This window comes from Miniopterus natalensis, chromosome 2 (genome assembly GCF_054644295.1).
Source record: "Miniopterus natalensis isolate mMinNat1 chromosome 2, mMinNat1.hap1, whole genome shotgun sequence".
Taxonomy (NCBI): domain Eukaryota; kingdom Metazoa; phylum Chordata; class Mammalia; order Chiroptera; family Miniopteridae; genus Miniopterus; species Miniopterus natalensis.
In genome coordinates, this window is record NC_142082.1 from 10,786,799 (window position 1) to 10,814,478 (window position 27,680).

Genomic DNA, 27,680 nt, shown 5'->3' on the forward strand with positions numbered 1-27,680 from the left:
CTCCTGGTTTCCCTGGGAACTCCTGGAGTTGGACAGGCCTTCACTCCCTTAGCCTCAGTATTCTCACCTGGTGGATGGGAGGGGAGGACTTGGCACTTGTATTTTCCTCGTTACAGTAAGCTGGTGCCTCATCATCTGTAGGGAGGGGCTTGGAGTTGTTGAAGGGATGAAGCTGACAGAGGGAAGGATGAGTCTCATTTACCCTCAGTCTCTTCATCACAGGATGGCGGGTGGGAGTTGGCTCGCCTGCCAACACTGGTCAGTTGGTAAGAATCACCTGGAGTAGAGTATTGACGGTTTTTCAGGCTGCTTCCAGGTTCAGAGCAAAAGTCTGTGTTTGACTAGTGATGTCTCGCAAGGGCGAGGAGGGGCTGACAGGCCACATATACCCTGGTCCTGTATTACAAACATGCTTAATGCTTGTGCATGTCTAAATGGGCTATTTAATAAGAAAATACTGTCATCCAGATTGCTATCAATTTTGCTTTTGTTCTTTTAATGTTTTTCCAGGGTATATATGAGACATTCTAGTTATTACAAGTTGACTGATTTTGCTTTTGGAATTTGAAAGCTTAGATTTCAGTAGCGATTTGATTTCAAGCCAGGTGAACAGATGATCTGGCGCAGTGGGGAGTGTTAAGCAGATCCACGAAAAATTCCAGAAATGAACAGAATGTTGGCTCTGTGTATATATACATAATTTAATAAACAAAACAAATGCTAATCTTAACTAGATGCTAAAACATAGCATGAAATGTTAGTTTGCAAATAAAAGTCTGGAGCAATGAGAAGCCCTCCTCTAGCAGGAAAGTCTTTGCTTCTGCTTGGGTTTCTCTGAGGATCGCTCTTCATTTTCTCTTTAGATTCAGTTATCTCCACTGCCCCCCCATCCCTCCCTCTCTCCTTCTCTCCCTCTCTCCCTCCTGCCCTCCCTTGTCACTTGAACTACATTTTGAGCATGAGGAAATGAAAACTAAGGATTCTGGAGAATCTGTTATTCTGGCATAATTGAGACAGCTAGGACAAGGATGGAAACCGAACGGGCAATTTTAAACTGTATGCTAGAGCTGGCTAAGACCTAGGTGAGCACATGTGGAATTTCATGTATTGATTCTACAGACCAACTGTTATTGAGTGGTCGGGGCCCCTGGGGCACTGTGTTTAGGAGAATTCTGAGCAGAGGTTTGGTCTCAGTGGGACTGAGCACCATAGTCAGTCAGTGGGGGCTCATGAGCTGAGGTGCTATCTGTTTCCACACCTGATACTCAGTCCCACTCATTATACGTGGGTGAAGTGATTCAGTACAGCCAGGTAGTGGCCATATCAGGAATAGAACTCGCTTATTAAAGATCCCACCGTTAATGGAAAGTATTACGCTTCTCTTATATTATATTGGAACTTTTGCCGCTGAAGAGTGTATGATTTGGATATAACAGTTGAGGACAAGAGAAAATTTAAGTACCATCTGATACTAACCAGCTGCCATGGTGGGAACTGAAATAGAGGGCAGGAGAAATGCTTAAATGACACCATGACTCATAGTGGCATCCTTCAAGTGTTTTTTACTAGAAAGCAATGGGTCAGCTCAGAGGAGAGTGTTGAGAGAATTGATGGTAAGATGTGTCAGTGTTGGTCATAAAAGTATGTACAGCTCAGTACAGTTTGCCCCCCCCAAGTAGTAAGGGGGGAATGTAGGAAACATGTACAATAGTGATCACAGAGAGTGTGTGCTTGTGTGTATGTATATATGTTACATGTAAGTGTAAACATATGTGTGTGTTTGTATCTGAGTCAGAAATTTTGCCCTTGAGATATAGATTTTTGACTCTCACGTGTTGACAAAGTTGATGATAGATCTGGTGCTGGATCAGTATAACAATATTGAACCTACAGAGTGGCGATGAGACAGTTTGTTTTCAGGAGGATACCTCCTGTTCTATATGACAGAGAGCTAAGGGACAGGAATATTGTCCCTCATGAGAAATGTGTTTTGTGCTTTAGTGATAAATCCTTTTATTGCGTTCTTTGGAAACTAAAGGTCTTTGTGTTTAAACCTATAAAAACCTGTATGATCCTATTAACCAGTGTCATCCCAATACATTTAATTTTTAAAAAGTAAGACTAAAATCTAGATAGTTGTAATGCATGCTTAAGACTCTAATAACACCATCTACTTCCTTTCTTGTATTTCGATTTAGAAAAGGCTGAAATGCTAATTGACACCCAATACCCATTTCCTGTGGAAATCTATAGAATATGCTCTGTGAAATTTTGGTTCCGTTGTTTTATGGTTATGAAGTTACTCTCCATCCATCCTTTAAGGAGTTATGTTGAATTTTCATGGTAGTACCGTCAGTATTCTCATTAGCTCCCTATCAGCTTTGGGAAAACCAGGCCTCTAGGTTTCGGGGAAGGAGGGAGTTGGAAAGAAGGGTAGGAAGTTGACAGGAGCCTGTCAGTAGGAGGGAAGGCTCTGTGTCGGTTTGACCTAATGCTGCAGATGTCATCCGGGCACAGGGGGAATGCACAGATGGCTCATTGTAGAAAGACTTGACGTAGATCAGGGCAGAAAAACAGCATGTTTCTGCAGGGTTTGAATGTGACGTCTATAAGCACTGCTGTAGGTGCCGGGTGGGTTAGCCTAGTGAAAAGCCTCTAGCTGTTTCAAATTTATAACATATCAGTAAACAAGGTAGACATTTGTGATCGCAAGCATTGCATATTAAAATAGAATTGGATGCTCCGAGTTGGGTGTCAAGGATTATTTGGAAACAGTAAAGGAAAAAAAAATCCCGTCTGGGTTGGTGAAGGGGAAGTTAAGCTTGGAAACCTTAAGTTAAGCGAATGAACCGCCAGACTTTCCCTCTGGCTCAGTGAGTATTCGGGGGCTTGGGGGCTGGGTGAAAAAGGTGAAGGGATTAAGAAGTACAAATTGGCAGTTACAAAATAGTCATGGGGATGTAAAGTTCAACATAGGCAATATAGTCAGTAATGTTGTAATAACTGGGTATGGGGCCAGGTGGGTACTTGAATTACTAGGGAGGAATCACTTTGTAAATTATATAATTGTCTAACTACCGTGCTGTATACCTGCAACTAATGTAAAATAATACTGAATATAAAAAAAGCACATACAAAAAGTCACATGATTTCAATTTGCCTCATTTCTGGTGACTTTCTCTAATTATTTGGTTAACGAGGTGTTTGCCGGTGTTCTCCGCTGTAAAGTTGCTATTTTTCCTTTGTAATTAGCATATGTCTTGTAGAGTAATATTTTGCTATATTTAGAAATATTTGATATGTAAATATCATGTTTCTCATCAGAATTATCCGCCAGTATTGGCATCCACTGACATTGCCTGGTCTGAATGAAGTATTCCTATAGCGGCTGCCAAATGGCGATTTCCTAATTCCATTATTTCTTCTATATTTATCCGTTGGCATTTCCATTTCCAGTATTTTTAAGTATAGTATTTGCTCACTTAATCCCTCTCTTACTTTACCCTGGTATTTTCCCGTAGAAACAGTGTGGGTCCCTTTATATCAGCAGCAGGAGCCCCGTTTGCCTGATGAACTGCCGTGGGCTCGGCTACACCACAGCCCAGGCAGAGTTGATCACCATCAGAGTTTCTCAAAGCCCTTTCTTTAGCATGTCTTTTGGTGTCTTGTCTTTTTTTCCATCTCCCCAGAGAGGATTCCTGTGTGAGAGAAAGAGGAGAGGCTTACATATAACGCAAAAGAAGGGTTTGTTCCCGAGTGGGGCCGCCCCTTACGGGTTGGCCCGGGGCTTAGGCCCTTGGTTCCAGGTTAGGGCCGAGCAGAGGAGCAGAGCCAGGCCTCGGCCTTGCGGCTGCGAGGGCTGCTCGGTGCTGTCCCCGCGTCACTGACACCGGCCCGCGCTCTGCCCCGTCCTCGTGGAGACCGACGCTGCTCCTCACCGCGCCCTGGCTGCTCTTGGCATGCAGCACGCATGGCCTCCCGTGTGAATCATCTCCCGAACTTTATCTGGGGTGAAAACTGAGCTGATCGGTTTGCATAAACTGCACGAATCTTTCTGAAATTCTTCATATATGTTGCTAACTACCTTCCCAGGGAGGTGTTAGTCTCTCACAGCTGTGTGTCTGTGCAGGATCATGTGGTAACTTGAGATTAACCACCTAGAGAATGTTTATCAACACGTTTGCCTTTCTACTGAACTGAATAGAAAATAGATATAAATATTGGGAAAAGATCCTTCAGCACGCCAGCAGGTTCTCATCTGTCCAGGGTCTTCTATACATTTCTGGGGCATCAAACGAGCCCTCGCTGGGATGACATGAATCTGTAGTTTTGATGGATGACAAAGCCCCATAATCTGCACATACACCAGTAACTGAAAAGAAATGTCCGACTTTGATGCTGAGATAGCTTTCAGAGGATTAGACCTTCGTGATTCCACTGATAACTGCACAGGCCAGGGAACTCCAGCGTGCCTCGCTATTGAATTTGTAAGCTTTTGTATCACAGAGGCTTCACTTGAGTGGGAATCAATGCTTCCCATTTGTAACAGCCACATGTTTTAAGAGATTATCATCTTATATGCCTGGTTTAATCTGAATTAAATATGAAACTTGGAAAGGCAGTCTTTATGTCTCAAGTCTGTGATCATGTAAACTATTAAAAAGGATATTTCTTCTGATAGGCATAATACGTGATAATCCCCAATGAATAGCTCCTTTCTACTGTAGAGAGAAACTATTAGCACTGGGCATTTTCCCTGGCACATTGATTCCAAAGCATATAATTGACCCTTGACAGGTAAGGTTATCAGAATGGAAAATTAACTCCTGATTAAGTGAGAAAAGACGTGGAAAGTATGAATTATGATGTAGTTTTGTTTGGCAAAGCATTTAACCTTGGGGTAGAAATGGGGTATATGACAAAGTTGGAAAATGCCTGTCTCCAATTAGTAATCAATACCCTAATAACTGCAGTGGAAAAAGATGTAATTTAAGGGGTCAATGTTGCAATTAAATATATAGACCGTGGTATGAACATGTATTTCCCAAAAATCAGAAACAAGGCTTTTCTAGGCCTTTCTAGGTGGTTAGTTATTATAATTAAGACTAACCTCGTGTTATGATGAGCGTGCTGAGGAAGAGTCACAGTGTGTTGGGTTTTGGAGGGACAGCTTTGATGCTAAGAAGTGGTGTCCAAGCATCCAGTGACTTTGGGTGGATCATGTATAACCTCTTTAATAGTAAATATTCTGTGTAATTGAAATGACTGATCACTGAGGTTTTCCCCTGCTATCATATTCTGTGTCTACAAATCACCTTGATTTTCTTCAGATTCTGCTTGCAAATGGCTGTCTTTTGGATGATACAGAAGACACTGCCTCCACATACAGACATGTTCTTCTGAGTATTAAATTCTAAATAATCGTACTATGGCCTGGAGATAGTTTTTTTTTTTAAGCAACAAACAATGGAGAAAATTAAGTTGACCAACTTCATATCCTTTCATTTTTGTAAAATAGTAATTTAATTTTAATTATAGCACTTCACTAAACTCTAAAAAGTTTAGCATGTAGAGGTTTAGAAATCCCATTTTGCATTCTAAAATTTGAGTTTAAATAAAATTCAGATAACTTTAGTCCTGGTCCATCACCTACGTAATCACTTTATTAATGAGCTGCGTCGTTTAACTACTCTTGACTATTTGGGGCCCTTCTGTATCATTTAAAAATGATTCTATGATGAGCATCTTTGCAATTATCAGTTTTAAAGTTTGGGGAAGTTCCTTGTGATAGATTTTTAAAAGTAACATAAGTAAATCAAAACAGATACATGTTTGTAGTCTCTTCCCTCGGGCAACCAAATTGCTTTCCAAAAGCTTCGTGTCTGCTTATACTGTGATTGAGAACATAAACGAGTGCTGGCTTCACCGCGCCCTGGTCAGCCTTGGGTATTATGTTTTTAAATTGTCGGCTAATGTAACCATTGAAAATTTTGTATAGCACTGTTTTAGTTTAACCTTAAATCAATTATTGCAAAGACAGTGCTGTTATCTCATAAGACAACGAAGAGAAGCCGAAAGAGAATGATCTTCAGAGGCCTTGAGTATTGGTTTAAATCTTGGTCCTGCGACATTCTGCTTTTGTTCTGACCTTGGGCTAGTTGCTAAGCCTCTCCAACTCTCAGATTTCTCACTTGGGAATATGGAAATATTTGGGGACTAATTTCTGGTATAGGAGTAATTCTGACCCCATAGAGTTGTTGTATAGATAGCTCTCAGGTGCTAGCTGTGTCTCCTGGCATGGGATGGTGATGATGGTAATCCTCGCCGTTGCTTTTAGGATTCTAGTGGCTTACTGTCAGAGTTCTTTTCCAGGAAGTTGAATTATTTTAAATCCTGAAAGCAAGCAGGAAAACCCACTGAAAGTCAAAACCATCCTCATGGGTCCTAGCTATTGTAATTTATTTAAAGATTATGATGCTATAAGATTCTAGCCAACATTGACTCTAAATAAAACTCAGCTTACTGTTTACAAGGAAGATATCACACATGCCACACGCTATTATTGCCTTGGTTCTACCACACATTAAGACTACTTGGGAAACCAAAGCACCAGAGTCATATTTATCCAGCCCCCTGATTATTTTACACAAGATCATCAGTTCAGGTGCCATGGTGTCTGCCCCGGAGAGCAGAAAATGCACTGCTCCTTCCAGATCCATTTGCTAAATAGAGCGCAGAAGGATGGGGTTGCTTTCTGCACCCCTCTTCCCAAGTGTTGGGAAATGGATACAGGCTGCAAACCTGCTCTGATGAGGTCCTGCTGGGGGCCCTGGGTTCCCTCTGGTGAGAGGAAAAGATGAGGCTGTTGTTCAGGGTTGGTTTATGATTATAACTCTCCTGTCATACTCGAGATGTTATTTTGATAATGTAATAAATTTGGTGTTTCAAATCAGTGAAGTATGGATTATTTAATAAATTCTTGTCAGGACAAAGGCTATTTTTTTTTTTTTTTTTTTTGGCAGGAGCTAGATGCCTACTTCACATACTACATATAAATACAGGGTGGGGCAAAAATAGGTTTACAGTTGTTTGTATGGAAAATAATATACTAATTAATAAATAATAGTATAAGAATAAACTCTGTTTCAAATACATCTGTAAACCTACCTTTGCCCCACCCCCCTGTATATTCCAGATTGATTGAAGAATGGTAAGAGTACTAAGAAGACATACTTGGATAGAAAAGGCCTTTGCAGGAACAACTGTATAAAAGAAGAGATGAATAATTATGACGACAGTTTTAATCTTCTCCTCTGTCAAAAACATTATAAGCATGGTGATGGGTGTTAACTATCACTAGACTTATTGTGATCATTTCACAGGACATACGAATGTCAAATCATTACGTTGTACATCTGAAACTAACGCAATGGTATATGTCAATTATGTCTCTATTAAAAACATTACGAACAACGTTAACAAGCAAACAACAAAATGGGACAATATACGTGACAGGTTTACTCCATAGAGGCTTCTTCAAGTCAGCAAGAGAAAGATGACTCCACAGTAGAAAAACAAATGGACCGACACAAAAGAAGAAATGTGGAGGGCTAAGGAACATATGAAAAAAGTTTGCAAAATGGTAATTAAAAAAACGTGCCATCAGTTCTTGTCTAGTTTAGGGAATGAGTGAGGTGGCGCATGCCTACTGCTAAGGGGAGTGTAAATTACAACACCTTTCTGAGGCGCTTTGGTGACGGGTCACAGAAGCTTTCTACCCAGGAATGCCATTGATCAGAATTGATTCTAGGAAAATGATTGACTTATTTATCGCTTTTTAGAATTATTTAGAAGAGGGAAAAATTGGAAACAACCTGACTGGTATAAACAACAGATGCTGTTTAAATTACATTCATGGACATTTTAATATTTTTGAAGCCATTAAGTAACATATAGAGGATTATTTAATGCCATGGAAGATAAGTGAAGCTTTTAGTTTAGTAAGTTTTTTAAGCTTATATTAAGTTTAGAAACTGGTTACAGACCACTGCGATGCACATGTAATTTAACTTTTATTTTCTAAAAATTCTACAATGAACATGTTTTTTTAAAATATTTGTTTTTAAAGCAAACATTGTACATGGATAAAACATTACTGCTCTTGTTTTGGGAGACCAAAAAAATAAAAGGCACTGGCACTGATCTTGGAGAACTTACAGTCTTATGGGTGGGGGTTGAAATTTTTTTGAATTGTTTTATGTGAATTTTTTTATCATTATTTACATTATAGGCATCTTCCTCCTACCAAGGAATAGGACATTATGGGGGAAAAAAATTGGACCCTGAGTTGAACTTTCTACAATTGGAATAGGGATTAGAACATAAGACCATAAAGATTAAAAGTCATAAAAATGAAGGAAGTGTGGTTATTAGTGTCTGTTATGGAAAGTAAGGAGATAAATGCTAAGATTGGTACTCCGCGTAGAGCTCTAGGGAAGGTGGGGTAGACAGAGAGGCTCGAATCTCTGGTTCGAATATCAGTTTTCTCCAGATTCTTCAAGGCCATTGACAACAACAAACAAATCAGACCATGTTTGGATGCACTTCCCAGCGTCTAAGCACCCCGCACAGCACAGGCTAGAATCATAGCATCATTGTCTTCTACAGTCAAGTCTCTGATTAGACGCAGGGACTCATGTGCGCGCAGGGAGAGAGAGAGAGAGAGAGAGAGAGAGAGACACACACACACACCCCCCCCACCCCCACCCACCCACCCCCCGCTCAGACTGCAGTGGAGCCTGTGATTCTCGTTTGAATATACTCTGCTATCACAACATATTGACCTGCCAAATACTTACATCATCCCTAGAATATATCCTTTTGTTTTTTAAGCCTTACTGAAGACATATACAATTTTTTCATTGTTTTTCTTTATTTGTGTCATTAATAGAAACTCAGCATATTTCATAGGCTTAAGCTTTTTTAAAAGTTTATTTTTCTGCCTCTGATGCTTGTTAAAAATACAGTAATGGGGAAATACGGAAACATATGGCAAAGAAATTAAAAATCACGCCTACTCCAGCTTCCAGAGCATTGCGGACATTTTTGTATATTTCCTTCAATATTCTTTATTCTTTTTGTTTAAAGTTGAGATCCTACTATACATACACTTTTAAATCATGGTTTTGGTTTGCACTTGACATCCTAACACAAGCTTTGGTGAACTGCATAAAACTCTTCTTATTCCTAATTTTTATAGCAGTAATTATATTGTTTTATCTTAGGTACCAAAAGTTCCTTAGATTTTTTTTTTTCCTTTCTGTCTTTGGTGATACTTATTAGATTCTCTTAAGTCAAATTAAGACTTTGTATAATAATGAAGATGGGCACTCTCTTCTCTTTAGGTACTTGTCATATATTTGGTATAATTTCAAACTACGGATAGGACACAAGTGATAACAGCCGATCAATAAGTAATCAAAGAACATTTTCAAGCCAGTTTTAAAATCTATGCTTCCCCACTGCCCCAAAGTATGTATAGTTACAAATTGTTGTGACTCTACAATAACTGTACTTATTCAGTTATTTAAATGAGCGAATAGATATAAAGTGTTTGGGCGAGTGCCCGGCACATGGTAGATTGTCTTACATAAGAGTTGTCTGTTGATGTTAATAGGTTGTCAGGGCTGCCACTTTGCTTTTGCTCACTTGTGCTGAATTGCCACCAGGGGGCAGACTAAGTTTGGGAAAGAACTGAAACCTAGTTTGAGCTGTCCTTCGGCTTTATCTAGTATACCTGACGTGTGTGCATGTACTTCGCTGTATAAACAAGAACTATTCCTTCTGACTTTTAGCTTTTTCTTTTCACTGGCACTGCTTCTCTTTATAATTATTACAACATTATTTACTATATTCCCTGTGTTGTACTTTACATCCCATGACTGTTCTGTAACTACCAGTTTGTACTTCTTAATCCCTTCACCTTTTCCACCCATCCTCCCAAACCCCCTCCCATCTGGCAGCTGTCAGAATGTTCTCTGTACCTATGAGTCTGCCTGTGTTCTGCTTGTTCATTTATTCTTTAAATTCTACATAGAAGTGAAATCTTTTGGCATGTGTCTGTCTCTGTCTGACTTATTTCACTCAACACAATACCCTCTAGGTCGCCCATGTTGCTGCACATGGCAAGATTTTATTTTTTATGGCTGAGTGATATTCCATTGAATCTATGCATCATTTCTTCTTTATCCCCTCATCTGTTGATGGACACTTAAGTTACTTCCATATCTTGAATATTGTAAATAATGCTGCAATGAACATATAGATGCATGTCTTTTTAATTTAGTGTTTGGGGTTTCATCAGATAAGTACTCAGAAGTGGAATTGCTGCGTCCTTCTTTGTCTCTTATTATAGCCTTTGTTTTAAAGTCTGTTTTGTCTGGTATAAGTATTGCTACCCCAGCTTTTTGTTGTTATTTGTTTCCATTTTTATGAAATATCTTTTTCCATCCTCTTTCAGTCTTTGTGTGTGTTTCTATCTGAAGTGAGTTTCTTGTAGACAGAATATGTAAGGATCTTGTTCTGTTATCCATTCAACCACCACGTCCTTTGATTGGAACATTTAACCCATTTGCATTACAAGTAATTTTTATAGATACATATTTATTGCCATTTTATTCATATTTTTATCATTTTTTCTTCTTAAAGAAGACCCTTTAACATTTCTTGTAATACTAGTTTGGTGATGATGAACTGTAGCTTTTTCTTGTCTAGGAAGCTCTTTATTCTTCCATTATAAATAATAGCTTTGCTAGGTAGAGTAATCTGGGTTGTAGGTTCTTGCTTTTCATCACTTTGAATATTTCTTGCCAGTCCCTTTTGACCTGCAAAGTTTCTGTTGAGAAGTCAGCTGACATTCGTATGAGTGCTCCCTTGTAGGTAACTAACTGATTTTCTCTTGCTGCTTTTAAGATTCTCTCTTTGTCTTTAACCTTTGTCTTTTTAATTATGATGTGTTTTGGTGTGGGCCTCTTTGAGTTCATCTTGTTTGGGACCCTCTGTACTACCTGGACTTGTATGTGTTTCCTTCACTGGTTTAGGGAAGTTTTCCATAGTTATTTTTTCAAACAGGTTTTCAATTCATTCCTCTTTCTCTTCTCCTTCTGTCATCCCCATGATGTGAATATTGGTACCCAAAGGCTTCTTAAACGATCTTTATTTTTTTGGATTCCTTTTTCTTTTTGCTGTTCTGATTGCATGTTTTCCTTTTCCTTATCTTCCAGATTGCTGATTTGATTGTCTGCTTTATCTACTCTACTCTTGATTCCAAGTAATCTATTTTTATTTTCAATTAGTATGTCCTTTATTTATGACTGGTTGTTTTGAATTCTGTATCTATCTGGTGGATTGCTTGTCTCCATTTTATTTAGTTGTTTTTCTGGAGTTTTGTTCTGTTCTTTCATTTGGGACATGTTTGTCTCCATCTTTTGGCTGCCTCCCTGTATTTGTTTCTATGTATTATGTAGAACTGCTACAACTCCTGGTCTTGGTAGAGTGGCCCTGTATAGTAGGTGTCTTGCAGGGCCCCGTGGCACAGCCTTTCTAGTCACCTGAGCTGGGTGCACCAGGTGCCCTCCCCCCACCCCTGCAGGCTGTGTACATCTTCCTGTTGTAGTAGAGCCTTGATTGCTGTTGGCATGTCAATGGGAGGAATTTACCCCTAGGCTGATTGGTTGCAAGGATCACAGTGGAGGATCTGCTGTGTATGGGGCCAATCCCACAAAGCAGGTTTAGTTTCAGCAGGGCTCTTGTGCCTTCTGAGTTCACCCCTTGAGTGTGTCACTTGTGGAGGTGGTTGGATGGTGCTTCAGCTTGGTCTAGAGCTGTCCACCTGGTGTGCTGGCTCTGGGGTCTCCAGGGAAGTGCAGGCCAAGGTAAACCACTGCTTGTGCTCTGACCAGGACCACGTGGCATGCGCTACAAAATGATCTGCAGATGACTGTTACTTGTTTTGGGCTTGGAAGTACCTGGGAGAGGCCAAGCTATGAACCTAGCCAGCTGGTGCTAGTGCCGTACCTGGGGCCACTTAGCAAGAGCTATGGGACATGCCAAAGCCAGATGCTGCTTGTTTGAGAGATTTTAGGAAAGTTTGTAGTGTGAGTCAAGATAAGCCATTTGTATGGAAAAGTCACTGAAAATAGCTTGGGTGGGCCCACAAGTTGGTTGCGGCAGGGTCAAAGGGAATCACCAAGGTGGGGCAAACAGTGATACCCAGGTTGATGGAGACTCAGATATGGTACCTGCCTGCCAGCTCTGTGGGGGTTGGGCTCAGCAAAGGAACAATGGCATCTGCCTGCACTTCTCTCTGGGAGAAAGCTGCCCCTCCAACCTTCACCTTGATGCCAGACAATCCAGTTCCTTCTTGTATGTCCATGGCTCCTTTGGAGCTGCTACCCCAGTCCTGGAGCTCAGAGGGAGTAAGACCAAGTAAATCCATACATGGGCCCTTTAAGAGGAACATCTGGGACTCCAGAAGCTCTCCGTCTCACTCAGCCATAATCCCTGCTGGTTTTCACAGCCAGAATCTGTGGGGACTTATATTCTTGGCACTGGAACCCTGGATTGGGGGGCCTGGTTTGGGGCTGGGACCCCTTGCTTCTGGGGGAGGGGGGACCTCTACAGTGGAGATATCCCTTCTGATTTTTATCCCCCACATGTTGATGTGGGACCAGACTGTTCTGTCTCTCCATCCCTCCTACCAGCCTCGATGTGGCTTTTTCTTTATACCCTTAGTTATAGGACTTCTGTTTAGCTAGATTTCAGGCAGTTCTGAATGATGGTGCTTCTGTAGCTTAGTTGTCATTTTGATGTGGTTGTGGGAGGTCCTGGGTATTGCATTTACCTATGCTGCCACCTTGACTGGAAGTCTTCTTCTCTTTATTCTTGCAGTTCCTTGCTCTGCTATTAAAAAGGTCATTAGCAACATTTACTTTTATTCATTTTTTGGGGGGGAGCGGTAAGGGGGAGAGAGAGAGGTCTATTTGTTGCTGCACTTACTGATGCATTCATTGGTTGTTTCTCAAATTTGCCCTGACTGGAGAACCCACAACCTTGGCATATCGGGATGATGGTCTAACCAACTGAGCTGCATGGCAGGGCCAGCAATGTTTACTTTTACTATATGTGGTAGCTTAGTGTGGTGCAAGCAAAAATTTTAATAAATATGGGGAATGGATGGCAAGTAGCTAATTTTTTTATTTGAGTAGTCTAGGCTAAAGGATTTCCTTTTTAACCAGGGTAATTTAGAGTTTACTATTACTTGATAACCCTCCCTCCACCTCAACAACCACAACAAAAAGACAATCCTATATGAGGTGGTGTCAGGTCTATTTTTAATAATATTAATATTTAACTTTTTCTTCTATTTACAATTCCAATGCTAATTGGCATCTTAAGTGTTTACAAGTTTATTGGGGGATTGGAGGAGAGGTGGTTATAGCATACTATTAATATGCAGAATCTGGAAAAAAAGGTTGGTGTTTTTTAATGACAATAAACTGAGATAAAATGTAAGAGCAACACCTAAATGTAGCTTTTTTGACTTTACTTCCATGGTTATTTGTATTTCAGTTGCCTTGGGTGTAATGTGTTCCCAAGATCCATTGTCTGTGTAGGAACAAGTTGTGTCTTTCCCACAGCGAACCCTTGATGAGTTATTGGTCTGTCTCTTTTTGTCTGCAGCCTCTAAAGTGACAGGCTGGGGGCTGAGTGGAGAGAGAGGAGAAATTATTCAGAATTTCCTTTCCTGCCTGTCTACCTCCCTCGTCACACCCTAAGTGCTCCATAGAATTTCTAAAAGAGTGAGTGCTCTCTGCAATTTTAATAGCAATTAATAGGATTACTTATAGTTAACAAGTTCTACATTTATTTCTAATACTGTCTTTTTTTTTTTTTTTTTCAATCCTCACCCGAGGACATTTTTTCCATTGCTTTTCAGAGAGAGTGGAAGGGAGGGAGGGGGAGAGAGAGAGAAACATCGATGTGAAACAGACACATCTATTGGTTGCCTCCTGCGCACGCCCTGGATGGGGGCCGGGGATGGAGCCTGCAACCGAGGTATGTGCCCTTGACCAGAATCGAACCTGAGACCCTTCAGTCTGTGGGCTGACACTCTAACCACTGAGCAAAACCAGCTAGGGCTGTCTTCTTCTTTTTTAAGGAAATCTTGGGAGCAAGCATAGATTATTTTTGACACATTGTTTTCTTGTACTTTCTTAGATTAAAAAAAAAGAGGATTTTGGGCCGTTCCAGGTTTAATAATGCTTGCTTTACAGAGGTAAGCAGATTGCCGGTGTAATTTTTTTATGTTCATACCTTTATCTTTAGACTTACCTTATTTTTTGCCATCATATTTTAATGTACTTTCATAAGCCACTCTACTACAATAAACATTAAATAGATCCCAGTAAAAAAACACATATAACCACACCCCTCCCTGTGTTTCTAGTCTCAGCACATCACCACGAGAGGCTACATGAATTTCTATAAATGCAATTAGTCAAGCAATAAGTGTAGCCCTTAGAATGCTGCCTGTCTGATTGACTAATTTTTATTCCTCTGAAACTATTATATTACGCCTGCTGGAGAAATTGCATTAACCTTTTATTGTTGGTTATTAATGAGGTCCTAAGAACATGAAGTGAAAGTTGAAACTTTAACTTTCTATCAGTCCATCATTACTATAATAGAAATTTTCTTAAAAACTATAATAGGGAACACTTATTGCTCGAAGCCATTTTAAAAAATTTTATTCAGGGTGTCAGGTTTATAGATAGGTTTACATCTAAATAATCTGAAAAAATCCCCAGTTTTATTAGTGCGAATGGAATTAAAGGTTTAAAAACCAGAACACAGATTACTTTAATGAAATCTTAATTTTTTCCCGATTACTAAAATAAACAGGAGGCACTGTAAGTAGTTAATTTCCCGTAACAGCCTTCCAAGTAGTTAGAATCTGCGACATTATTGGTGGTTATATAAAGCTCCTAAGACCACCCACTTCCTCCTCCCCTTTGCCATCTCCGATGAGAACCATAACAACCCCGTAAGCATGGGCAGTGTGATGTAATTCGCAGGCTGCCTCCTGCTGGATCTGCCAAGAGGAGATTTTATTCAGAGGAAGAGCATTGTTTTGGCAACATCTGGGAGAGCAGAGGGAAGCCAGAAACGCTTGGGCGGCCCTGGGTTTTTCTCTGTGTGTGTGTGTGTGTGTGTGTGCTGGAATGACATTTGCTCTGTAGGCATGTTTTCTCTCGCTGTATTTCTTGGCCTGGACGAGTGCTGAGTTTAAAAAGACAGTATGTGACAGCCCATGGAAGTTGATTCTTGTGTGAAATCTTCCCGCCTGCTCTGAAGACATGCTGTTGTCTCCCAAATTCTCCCTGTCCACCATTCACGTGCGTCTTACTGCCAAAGGACTGCTTCGAAACCTTCGCCTCCCTTCGGGGTTTAGGAAAAGCTCGGTGATCTTCCATACAGGTCTGTCTTGCATTGATCTCTGGTTAGTGCTGCATGGGGGGGGGGGGCATGCTGATGAACGTGCAGATGTTTGCAGACATTTTTCTAAGGAGATAGATAAGTTAGATAAGTGGGGAAAGAAAGCTCTATGAGAGGACAAGGCTTAATTTGTAAAATATAAGCCGTTTTCTGTTGTTTCAACACACAAGTGTACAGTACTGTTGCTGTTTGCAAGCAGATGTGTGCACGGTTTGTTTACAGAAAGCAGAATTGTTGCCTTGGGGCTCCCCAGCTTTTTTCTCGGACGCCAACCAAATCTGTGAAAATCAGCACCTGTCAACTTGCGTTTTACTTCCAGTGATTTTGGAGAGAGGACATAGGGAAATGGAGAAGAACATTTTTCTTAAAGTATGAGATGAGATGAGAGGGTTTCTGTCGTTTTTCATGATGTAATTTCTCACTGAGATTATGATGTTCGTTTAATATACCACAAGATTCCATATTCTAAATGTTTCTGAAATGAAGCATCCTGATGATTGTGGAGAGGGAGGTAACAAGTGAACCACAAATTAAGTCTTCCTAGTTCATAGTTAAACTGTGTGCCGTTGCGGAGACTGCCTCTGATGTTTGTGCTTGCATCGGCCTTTGCTTTTCTGTGCCTAAGATAGAAGTCAGTGCAGTGTGTATTTTAGGCATCTGTGAACCTGTGCGTCACCCTGAGGATCCTGTAGGCTCTTATCTCGGCCTCTTGTGCTAGATGATAATTGCAACTGTGGTGAATTAAGTTGATTTTATGCTGTGAAAACTAGAGTGCTGTTACATTTGGTTTCGGCTGATTAGGGTTGGCCGTAATTGGATTGTGTGGGGATGTAAACAAAAGATATTTCCTCGTTTCATGGGCACGGCAGCCCTTGTTCGTCTTGTTTTTCCTCTCGGTCCCTGGGGATTTTTTTCAGCTGACTTTTCTTAGTTTTCCCAGAGGCATCTCCCTCCTCTGTGGGATAATTCTCATTTTTCCAGCGCCTCTTCCTCATGTTTCATAACTCCCCTTGGCCCGGCACTTGAGTCAGCTGGCCTCTCCCTCCCCATCTGAGCCGACAGCTAAAGGTAAATGAGGTGAGCCAGGAGGTGAGCAGTGGCTCTGTCCCCAGCCTGAACGTCACTGTCACTGTTTCAACCTTAGAAGACAGGTGAAAAAATAAGAAAAGGGTACCCTGTATTTATAATAATTTGTGTGATCTCAAGTAGCTCCAAAAGCTTTCAGTTTTAACTTAAAAAGAATAATCCATACGCCAAGTTAAAAGGAAAATCAAACAGTACAGAAGGTCGCTCAGTTGCAAGCGGGCCTTTTTTCCGCCCCAGCCCCTGCCCTCTCCAGGAGGCAGCCACTCTCCAGGGCGCGTTGGAGCAGGTCGCGTTCCCACCACATGTAAGCCTCTGTGGGTCTTTGATATCTTTCTTCATTATACAGAAATGGTAGCATACTCTGTATACTCTTCTACAGCTTGCTTTTTAAAGTTAATATGTCTTAGATGTTCACAGTAACACATATTTAGCCCACTCATTCTTTTTTAAAAAAATATATTTTTATTGATTTGAGAGAGAGAGGGAGGGAGAGGGAGAGATAGAAACATAGATGTGAGAGAATCAACATTGATCGGCTGCCTCCTGCATCAACCCTGTGCGTCACTCTGAGGATCCTGTAGACTCATATCTCGGCCTCTTGTTCTCAATCCCTCCTGGGGATCGAGTCCACAACCCCGGGCATGTGCCCTGATCGGGAATCAAACCAGTGACCTCAATGCTCAACCACTGAGCCACACCAGTGGGGCTTGCTCATTCTTTTTAATGGCCATGTAACATCCCATTGTCGGGCGAGCCATGATTTATTTAATTTAACCAGCCTTCTATTAGTGAACATTTTAGGTTGTATTTTCTGTGAAGCAGATCACTTTCCAGGGCAGCATAAGCAAAAGAGACAAGGCTTTTATTACCAGAGTTTAACTAACAGGGCTATTTTAGCTACATTTTATTTTCTGAATTTATATAAACATATTTTGAAATATTCATGTGATTGCAGTCATAATTTTCAGAGCTAGAGTGCACCGAGAGGGGATCCGGCTGATCTTATTTTACACCAAGAAGTCTGAGGCCCAGAGAAGTGAGCTAACTTGCCCGAAGGCACACAGTATGGCCGAGATGGGACTAAAACCTGAGACCTGAGACTTCTGGCTGATAGATTTTCCCGGCTGTGAATTTTGCTATAATTCTGCTAGATTCAGAGAATAGTAGTGATGAAAAAAAGAGCTTTGTGCGTGGAGAGTATTTTAAAATTATGTCAAGTATGTAATTCTGTTCACCCCCAGTAAGGGTCTTTTGTGAGCTTATCCGTATTATGTAACTTTAAGATCTGAGGAATCGTCCAGTAGGATGGACAGTGAAGACACTGCATCGCGTCCTGTCCGTGTGGCAATAGGCAGGAGCTCCTGTTCCTGTTCGCCCTAAAGGGAGTCGTGTTGGTTGCCGTGGTGTTGGCCTGGATTCCAGGAGTCCGGGGTTGTAGCCTTGGTTGTGCTAGACACCAAGTCGGTGACGTTGATCAGGGACCCGATGAGATGCTTTCCGGGGTCTTTAACCTGAGCTTCTGTACATGTTTTGGCTACAGAGGATTAAAGAAAAGCAGGAGGGAGGGATGTGCACACGTATATATTGAGGGAGGGCGGGAGAACTGTTATCAACGGAAAACACTTTCATTTACTTATAGCTGCAGTTTGTTAAGACAACTAAGAAGGAGCTTCTCTGTCTCACCTGAGAAGCAGCTCTGACGCCGCTCGGTGGCTCAGCAAGGCCAGGGTCAACATCTCCGCTGTTTTCTTAGCACTTAGCGCTGTTGCCTCGTGATCTCACAATGACTCCTCCCAGCAGGCAAAAAAGAAACAGGGAAGGGGTGGTGCCCGGTCAGTAAAGCCTACATCTCACTGGCCAGGTCTCAGTCACATGGCGCTCTCTACCCACCAGGGACTCTGGGATATTGAGTGTTTGACTCCTCCAGTCTCTGTAGTGCATGCAGGTATAAGAGGGGCGAGAGCCCTGCCGCAGCTTCTGCCACAGAGACGGCAGAACAGTGATTTCTCAAAAGTGATATTAGCTACTTAGACGTAAGGGGAGTACATCCTTTAACAGGCCGAATCTGGCAGTAGCCCTGGTGGTGGTTCTCTCTTTTACGACATGAGAGGTTTTTGGCAATGATTTCTTGCTTTGTAATTATGTCAGTCAAATTATTTCAAGTCATTTTGTTGTTTGAAGATAGACATTAACATTTGATTTTGATCTCTTGAATTCATTTTCAGTTATAAAATAATACACTGAGAGAGAATGTTCCTAACTTTAGATGTGGCTTTTATATACTTAAAATGAGTTAACAAAAGATTGATGTTTTATTAGTAGTGTATTTATTGGGTACCCTATTCATGCATTGTTAGGTTTTATACAAATTTAAACCAATAATTGACAACACAAATAATTATTTTTTAAATGTCTTGGTAAAATACAGGTTACTGTGGGATCACCGTTCATAGATTCAACTAGAAGGTGTGTGTTAACAGTGTGTGTTAGGAGCAATGTTCAGGACAGCAGAAAATAAAGAGCCGATTGCTCCTCAGGAAAATGACACGGTAGAGCAGTAAATTTGGAAAGTGCTGTGGAGCAGTGAATTTAGAATAGATGCTCTTTGGAGAATAAAGAGCAGTGCTAGAGCATGTCATAGCACCTTCCTCACCCTGACCCACACCTTCCCCTCACTCTGCCCTCACATTCTCGCGTGCTAATCCACTCCTCCTGGTGTCATTTCCTAGCTGGAAACTTGTGACTCACCCTGGATTCCTTGGTCCAGCTGGTCACTAATCCTCCTGTTCTGCCTCATAAACACATCCATGTTTCCTTACTGCCACTGACCCATGAGTTTCTCTTGCTGGGCCTGCCTCCTGACCTTGGCCCCTCACATCTCCTCCCACAGCGCCTCCTGTCTCCTGCTCAGCACTGTTCTGTGCCTCCGACAAGATAAACCCCTGAATGGCACACACGCTCACGCCCCCATTTATGCTTCCAGCCAGCCATGTCATCTTGCTGTAACTTCAGGGGTGCTGACTTTGTTTTCCGCGCTGGCTTCTAGGGCCTCCTGTACCTTCCCTTTGCCTTTGCATTTGCTGGTCTTTTCTGCTTCTCTGTCTACCAAGTGTACAGATGTCCATCCTGTCTATAGAACCCTTTCTTGACAACCCCCGATCTAGGTGTTTCTTCATCTGAACTCTCCCCACCCTGTGTATGAATTCTTTTATCTAATTATCAAATCATATGGCCATTGTTGATAGCATATTTCTGTCTCTGCTACAGACAAGTTCTTTAAAAGAAAGGACCAGTTTGTTAAGGAAGACATCTGGTAGACATTTACTGGATGAACAGTAGTCATTTGGGTGATCAGTTCCTAACTGGACACTCCCTCTTACTAGAATACACATTGCCCAATAATTTGCATTTCAATGCTTTGTTTTTGTGGAATATCCCAGGGTAGACACCCATCATCTAATGCTGAGGAAACACTGACTGAAAGAACTTGTGCAGAGATAGCTGTTTCTATTAAGGCTTTTAGATACATAGGTTCAGATCAGGGCAGAAGAAGGGAATCTGTCTTCTGTACAGGGTGCAAGTAGAAATTTAGAGAACCCTCACCAGCCCATTAGTTCATTACCTACATTTTGTTAACCCACAAACATTAGTTTTCAATGCGGTATCTAGTAGAAAGCACAAACCACCTAATGACTCACCTGCATTCATATAGGTAGATATGTGAGAGTCAAACAGGAAGAAATTAATACTTGGGAAAATCAATTCAGCAGAGATCCTCGGTGTCTTCATGCATCCCTGTGCACTGCCAACCTTTTCTCCGTGTCTCCCCTGTCCCCCAGAACCCCAGGGCAGGTCCACCCGACCACAGCAAAACCATCATGGTAGATTTTGATAAATAGTTGGTGAGTGAATGAGTAGGTCAACTAGTATACAAAACACTAGGCAACATTATTTCTGTATTCTGTGTTCAGTTTTGTGTTCCATGGAAGCCAAGGCACTCTCCTGGTAGGTCTTCTCTCTAAGTTGATTTTAATATTTAGAAATCCAGCAGATTCAGTAAATGGCTTGTTTGGCCTCAGCAGCTAGTATGTGATGATGGTCAGTCGATGTCTCTCACATATGGCATTTAGCCTTGAGATGGGGATCTATAAGCTTACGTGACTTGAGCCTGAAAAAAATGGATCTATTTCTCATTGTCTACTACTTTTAAGAAGATGATAAATAAGATCATTAGGCTAGTTTTAAATTTGATTAAATTGAGGTTTCTGAGTGGAAAGAACCAAAATAGCAAACAGTGTTATCCAGCTATTTTTCAAGTAAGCCAATGTCTTTGATCCAGGGCTTTTGTTTTCCTGATGGAGGTTTCAGTTTCATTAGAATGAATCCTGGGAAGGTCGGGTCAGACGCGATAGCAGTAGTTACCTTGTTGAGAGACATCTGAATCTATGTAGAAGTTAACATTTAATTTAAGGGTTTCTGATTAATTCTTTGAAATCAGAACATATCCTGTTAATAGGTATAATAAACAAAATATATTATGCCTTTAAATACAGTTGCGTTATCAAAGTGGTACTGTGTTAAGAAATGGAATGTAAGGGCAGAGTTTGGTTCACATGATGCTCATTTCCTATAAACAATGAATCCTATAGGACTTAAGGGAATCTGTTGTGTTTTAAATGTATTATGAAATATCCTGTTTTTGAGCACTGGGGCTTTGAGCATCACTGGAGATTTTTGCAGCATCTCGGATCTTCATTTGAGCCAGGAGTGAGGAGCATGGGAAGGATGCTGAAACTGGGTCATCTGTTACCATGCGGTCCCATTTTGTCCATAGGGAGCTCAGGATATGGAGCAGCATATTGAGGTCACAACTTGCTTTCCCAGCTCTAGGTAGAGCACAGCCTGTTAGCTTATTGGCTCTTTTGTTAACATTTGAAGACATGCCCTCTTAGAAGAAGAATATGCCGATGTTTTCTTTTCTCCTTAAATGTAAATCTATTCTGAGCATTCGCATACAACAAAACCCAAGTTATTTAGATTCCCGTCTGGATTCCCCAAGGAAGAAACAAGGATTGACAGTGTTTTCTCCATGGCGAAGTGTCAAGTAAAGATTTTAAATGCTCAGAATTCATTTTTACCACCTTTAAAAAATAATACCACTGTTTCATTTTGAATAGGTAATATTTACCCCATGGTTAAAAAGTATAAAAAATGCGTTAGAATGCCTTGTGTCTGTCTGGTTCCTGTCCCCTTCTCTGGGAAAGTAAACATTATTAGTGCTTTTATATGTATTACGTAATAAGTCTATTATGCATTTATAAGAAAATATGGCCTTATGTTCCCATCTTTATGCAATGGGGGGAGTGTTTTCTACAGTGTTCTTTAGTGTGCTTTTTTTTGTTTACCACAGAGAGCCTCTCGGTTCTGTGTTACAGCTGTGGCGTTCCACTGTCTGAGCATACAGTAATTTATTTAACCAGTCCTCTACTTGTGGACACTCGGGTTGTTTCTTTGATCTTTTCTTTGCAAACAAGTTTGAATGAAAACCTCTTTATAGATGTTACTTTACTCCCATGTAATATTCATAGCAGGATAAATTCTGGCTTCCCAGCCATGAATTCAGTAGTTTGTGCTGGGGTGTGTTAGAGAAGCCTCCTCACAAAGCTTTTATGTTTTCAGACATCAATTTGAGTAAATGAAATTATGCAGAGAGACATGACCAGAATCGTTTGAAATGGTTGGATGAGATTCTCAGGTAGCATTTAGCACTGCATCGTGATGGACACATCTGGCGATGCTGATCACGACCTGAGGCAGGCGGTGTCTGTGCTCTAGGCATGATGCGTGGGTTTTCCCGGCTGGGCACAGGAGCTGGTGCTGATGAATGGGCCTCCCCCACTCTTGAAATTCCTGTTCTCACACCACTTGAAAGCCTGAGAGAAAAAGAGGCTGGTATATGGACAGCTAGGGTTTTACTGAAGCCGTCTCTTTCCCTCCCCTACTTCTCTGGTTAGATGGAGTTAACACCCTGACACTGAACTGCACCCGGTGAGTCAGCAGCCAGGGAAAGTGCAAACGGAAGAGCAGCTAAGAGCCGGGACGCTTGCGTGACTAGAATGCAGTCACACTTGGGCAGTTGATGTTTTGCTGGTGCAAAAATGGCTCAAGTTCATTCTAGAATGATCTTACTAGCACTGTTTAGTTCTTTTTAAAGCAGTTCTTTTTTAATAAACGATTTTTATTGATTTTTAAAAAATTTTTTGTTTTGAGAGAGGAGGGGAGAGGGGGACAGAGAGAGAGAAACATTGATGGGAGAGTGAAACATCCCTCGGCTGCCTCCCACAAGCCCCCTTTTGGGGATCTAGCCCACATCCCCAGGCGTGTGCCCTGACCGGGAATTGAACCAGCAGCCTTTGGGTGCGCAGGAGGATGCCCAACCAATGGAGCCCCACCGGCCAGGGCTATCTTAGTAGCATTCTTAATATAGTTTTGGGTCCTAGAAAATTTTCTAAACTTTCAAAGAATACATATGCTGTGACATATTTAACAGTTTTAAAATATGGGAATACAGTAGGACTTTTATAAACACAAGTGCCATTTTGTTACCTAAAACTAAAGCAACCAAAATTTTTATTTATTTATTTATTTATTTATTTATTTATTTATTTATTTATTATATATTTATTTATTAAATATATTTTTATTGATTTCAGAGAGAGGAAGGGAGAGGGAGAGAGAGAGAGATAGAAACATCAATGATTAGAGAGTCATTGATCGGCTGCCTCCTGCACGCCCCCAATTGGGGATCAAGCCCGCAACCCGGGCATGTGCCCTGACCAGGAATCGAACCCCTATCTCCTGGATCCTAGTTCGATGCTCAACTGCTGAGCCATGCCCAGCTGGACAGCAACCAAAATTTAATAATGGAAATGTACAGATAACAATCTCTCTTGAGAACCTAAGGCATCTGAATCCTCAGAAACAAGCTAGGGACCAGCTCCCACTGTTGCACTGACATATCTGAGAAACTTAAGAGCTTGTCTCAGAAATTTGAAGCCACCACGGCATACAAAAAGCCTGTAACAACATTTATCGAATTTAAATAAAAATCAGTAAAAAATCATAATGGATTCAGCAGCCTAATAAGGAGTCTGCAATACCAACTCAATTTTTAAGCATTTAAACAATATGACAGATTCATAACATGATATTGAAAATAACATATATTATTTTTAAATACACTTTATATCCATTGAGAAGCAAGGAATTTACCCAGATAATATTATTAGCAAATACTTTCAGTAGAGTAGTAAGTTAAATTTTTAAAAATATTGAACCAAACATAAGTACTTAACTGTGGCCTGACTTTGGTATAAGAGATAAATTGAAGGAAAATATAAAATTTGGTGCTATAGAGGAAGTACCTGCATTCTCAACCTGATTGTGAAAAACAATGTTTAATATGTTAATTTACATTTAATTCAATATATTATATTTTCTCATGAAATAACTTACTAGAACTTACTACTGAATACTAAAATTCATCTGAAAGATAAGAATACTAAAGGATGTTTTCTCCAAACTGTTAATATGAAACATTTACCTCTCAGATTTTGTAAATAACTATAACCTAACAGTTTTAAAACTTTGCTATTATGTTAAATTATAACATTTATTAGCATATAAATTCTAGAAAGGAAATCAGATGTTGTTAAGGATTCAAGAAATGATGAATGCAAAGCAGTGTATCAATAAATAGCAGATATTTCAATGAGTATTGGTAGGACATACAGTAATGATATCAACCAGGAGAATAAACTTATATCTACATATGCTGTAGTAAATTCTGAATGGTCAAAGAGTTAAAAATGTTTGTTGCTGTTCTGTTTTGTTTTGTTTTGTTTTTGTATAAAGTATATAAAACAATTTAAAACAGATGTTTACAGGTAGGTTTACTGAAATGAAGAGTTCTCAGATAGTGGGCTTGAATGTATTAACGTAACATTTCATCTAGATTAGTGCATACATATTTAGTTTTAGTAAGAAATAGTTACTTTTCCACCTCATCCCCACTTTCCAAAATGTGTGGGAACAGAAGAGACTTGGCTTCAGAGGCCTAGGTCCTGACCTTGACTCGGTCCCATAAAAGCTGTCTACACCTGGGCAAGGCCCTTCATATCCTTGAATGTCACCTTCCCTACCAAGGGTGACTGGGAGGATTGAAAGAGAGAACAGTGAGACACTATGAACAGTAAAATGCTCTATAATTATTATATGTGTAGGAAAAATATAACTTCTAAGAACACTTTAGGAAATGACATGAAATGAAGGAACACTAAGCTCAGATATTTTGACATATTGTAAAATATTTAGATTATTTTTCATTAATATTGTGACTCAATAAGGTTGTTCTTCCTTCAGGACTTTAATATTATGACTATTAAGTTAGTTACCTTCTCCATCTGCTGGGGAATTGGCAAGTATTGACAGACAGCCATTAACGATTACTAATAAAAGAGTAGTGGGTAAACACTTTCCCCCTCTCCTCAAGTAATTTTAAGACAATAGATATTTTAGTCATTTCAGAACTGAGAATTATCAAGCATCAGTACAAATACGAGTTAACCATGGAAAGCAGCCATAGCGAATGAAAGCTTTTGTTGTAACTTAAAGAGTATATTGCTTGTATTTACCACTGGTTCTTGGAACATGAATACTGAGGTTTCTTTGTTTATTTTCCTTTAAGAAGTAACTAGTTTTCCTTCTCCTGAAAAATTAGAGAAAATAACCTCTGTTTATAAAATTGCCTTAGGTTTGTTTGTTACCACAGAATGTGGGTGCCAGAGGGAATGTCTGTGAGAACAAGGAAACATTTGGGGCTTTTTTTTTTAGTTTCTTGTAGCTTTTTATTTTTCATATTTAGATTTGTTTTGATTACTTGGCCTACTTATCTCAAGAAGCTAAGCAGCTTGTTTCCTGCTTTTCTGATTCTGTTTGATATTTAAAGTGACTAAGACATTGGGAATGGTTCCAAAACTGCTCAGATTTTCATTTAAAATAGAGCAGAGTAATTCCCAGGGCATAGAAAGTGAATAATCACATGGCATGGCCTCTCAGATGGATCTGAGTATCAGCATGTGCTTTAAAAAAAGATATTTAGAGCTATTATTTCTACTTGGAAAGGAAAGACCAGCAAAGCTCGTGTTCGATAGAAAAGGGAGTAGTAAAGTCAAGAGTATAGTACTCTTAACAATGAACTTAAATAAGGGTCGAAATGTGAGTCGGTTTTCAGCATACACGGTGATTTATTGGAGATTAGGAAATGACTCATCTGCACTGTGAATCTTTGTAATGACCAGGCCGTCAGCAGGGAAAGGGTGGGAAGATCGTAAAAAATGTGTAGGAGGAGGGAAGGGCATTTAAAGTCCAGTAATTTGTGTTTTGCTTTCAGCATATGTGACCAGAATATAGCTTCACGTCGTCGTGACAGCCGGGCTTCGCTACCAGTTTATCTAGGGCGCTAGAAGCTGTGAAATCCACATGTTCTGCACACAACTTTTTTTTTCCGGGTTGCTAAACCTGCTTGTTTCATGTAGATAATCCTCTGCCCCATGAAATCTCTTAAAGTCAGAATGAAAGCCATTGTCTGTTTGTGAGTTCCAGGCATCCACATACGTGATTAATTCCAGTCCTCATTCATATGCTTTCCTTATGTAAACATAACTTAAATGCATTTCTGTGGCTTATCTAGTTGTGTTTGACGGCACATGGTGATTATTATAGAAATCACAATCATATCTTTTACCACCTGTTTATTAATTCCTTTTGCAGTTGAAAACGGCAGACAGAAGACTCCCAGAAGTTTATGCATCCAAACACAGACATCTCCAGATGCGCTGTCCTCTGAGAAAACACTTGAGTTGGCTCAGTATAAAACGAAATGTGAAAACCAAAGTCGCTTCATCCTGCGCCTTAAGCAGCTTGTTTCCTGCGGTAATACCAAGTTCGAAGCACTGACAGTCGTGATTCAGCACCTACTGTCGGAGGTAAGGCCGTGTACCCCCCAGGCCGTCCTTTCCCTGAGGTGGGGGAGCAGTGTTCATGGGTTGTTTCGTAGTATCTTTATGTTGATGATTGCTAAGATCAGATGTAATTCATCCAGTTACGCTTTTGCCACTCACTTGATCCCTGAGTCACTCTCCAGAAATTTGGGATGAAAACATTTCTAGTGGATAGTCTTCTGTAGATAGCTTCTCAGACCAACAATTGCGAAAAGATATTTGCCTGTTTCACCTCTTTGCACCTCCGGACTATACAGTAAATCATTGATTTTATGGACCTTGATTTAACAGACCTCAATTTAACGGACCTCAGATTTAACAGACAAAATTTCCAGTCTGTAGGTCATATGTGAAAATTAACATCCTGTTATTTTTAGAATGCTGTTAACCAAGATTTGCTTGTCATAAAATTAACAGGTTATTTTTTGTTATTAATTCACTGGTATTTTTAATAAATTTTAGCAAATAGGCCATATGTTGGAAAAAACACTGTAGTAATTTGGCTGACATAAATAAATATTACATATCTACAACTAGAGTCTACATATGTAAATCCAAGAGTTACCAGTAAACAATGTTTGGCGAGTGATTAGCATGTGATCACACCGATTGGTTCTGTTGTCACCTGGCGTGACTTTCTGCAGCGGTTTGAAAGCTTGTGGCCGATGTTCCCACATGTGCTAAGCCATGCCCCAGCCGTGTGAATTTGTTTACTCAAGGTGACTGGTGAATGCACGTATTTACTAGACCTATTAAGTATAAATTTAAAATTACAGTAACACAAATAGAAAACTTTTTTGTTAAATTAAACTTTCCATACATACTTAATTTTAATTACACAAATGTGTCTACGTAAGTAAAAACAGATAAACTAATTTGTCAATTTTTTAACATACACATCTGGAAAACCTACTTTATTATATAAGGACTTTCGGCTTCAACGGCTCCCCCTTACCCAAATTAGTCCCTTATATGGAG

General features: G+C 40.3%; 1 protein-coding gene across 10 annotated transcripts in view; it reads left to right on the forward strand.

The window, feature by feature from the left end:
• Positions 1–27,680, forward strand: part of MTUS1 (microtubule associated scaffold protein 1) — a 118,431-nt gene that overhangs the window by 60,506 nt on the left and 30,245 nt on the right. For 9 of the 10 annotated variants that reach the window (XM_087814118.1, XM_087814124.1, XM_016209018.2 and 6 more), the window contains one exon: positions 26,473–26,687. In XM_087814118.1, the coding sequence (XP_087670244.1) occupies positions 26,473–26,687 (215 nt within the window). Of the gene's footprint in view, positions 1–15,164; positions 15,538–26,472; positions 26,688–27,680 lie in introns of those variants that run through there. The other variant, XM_016209028.2, reaches the window with a different exon arrangement.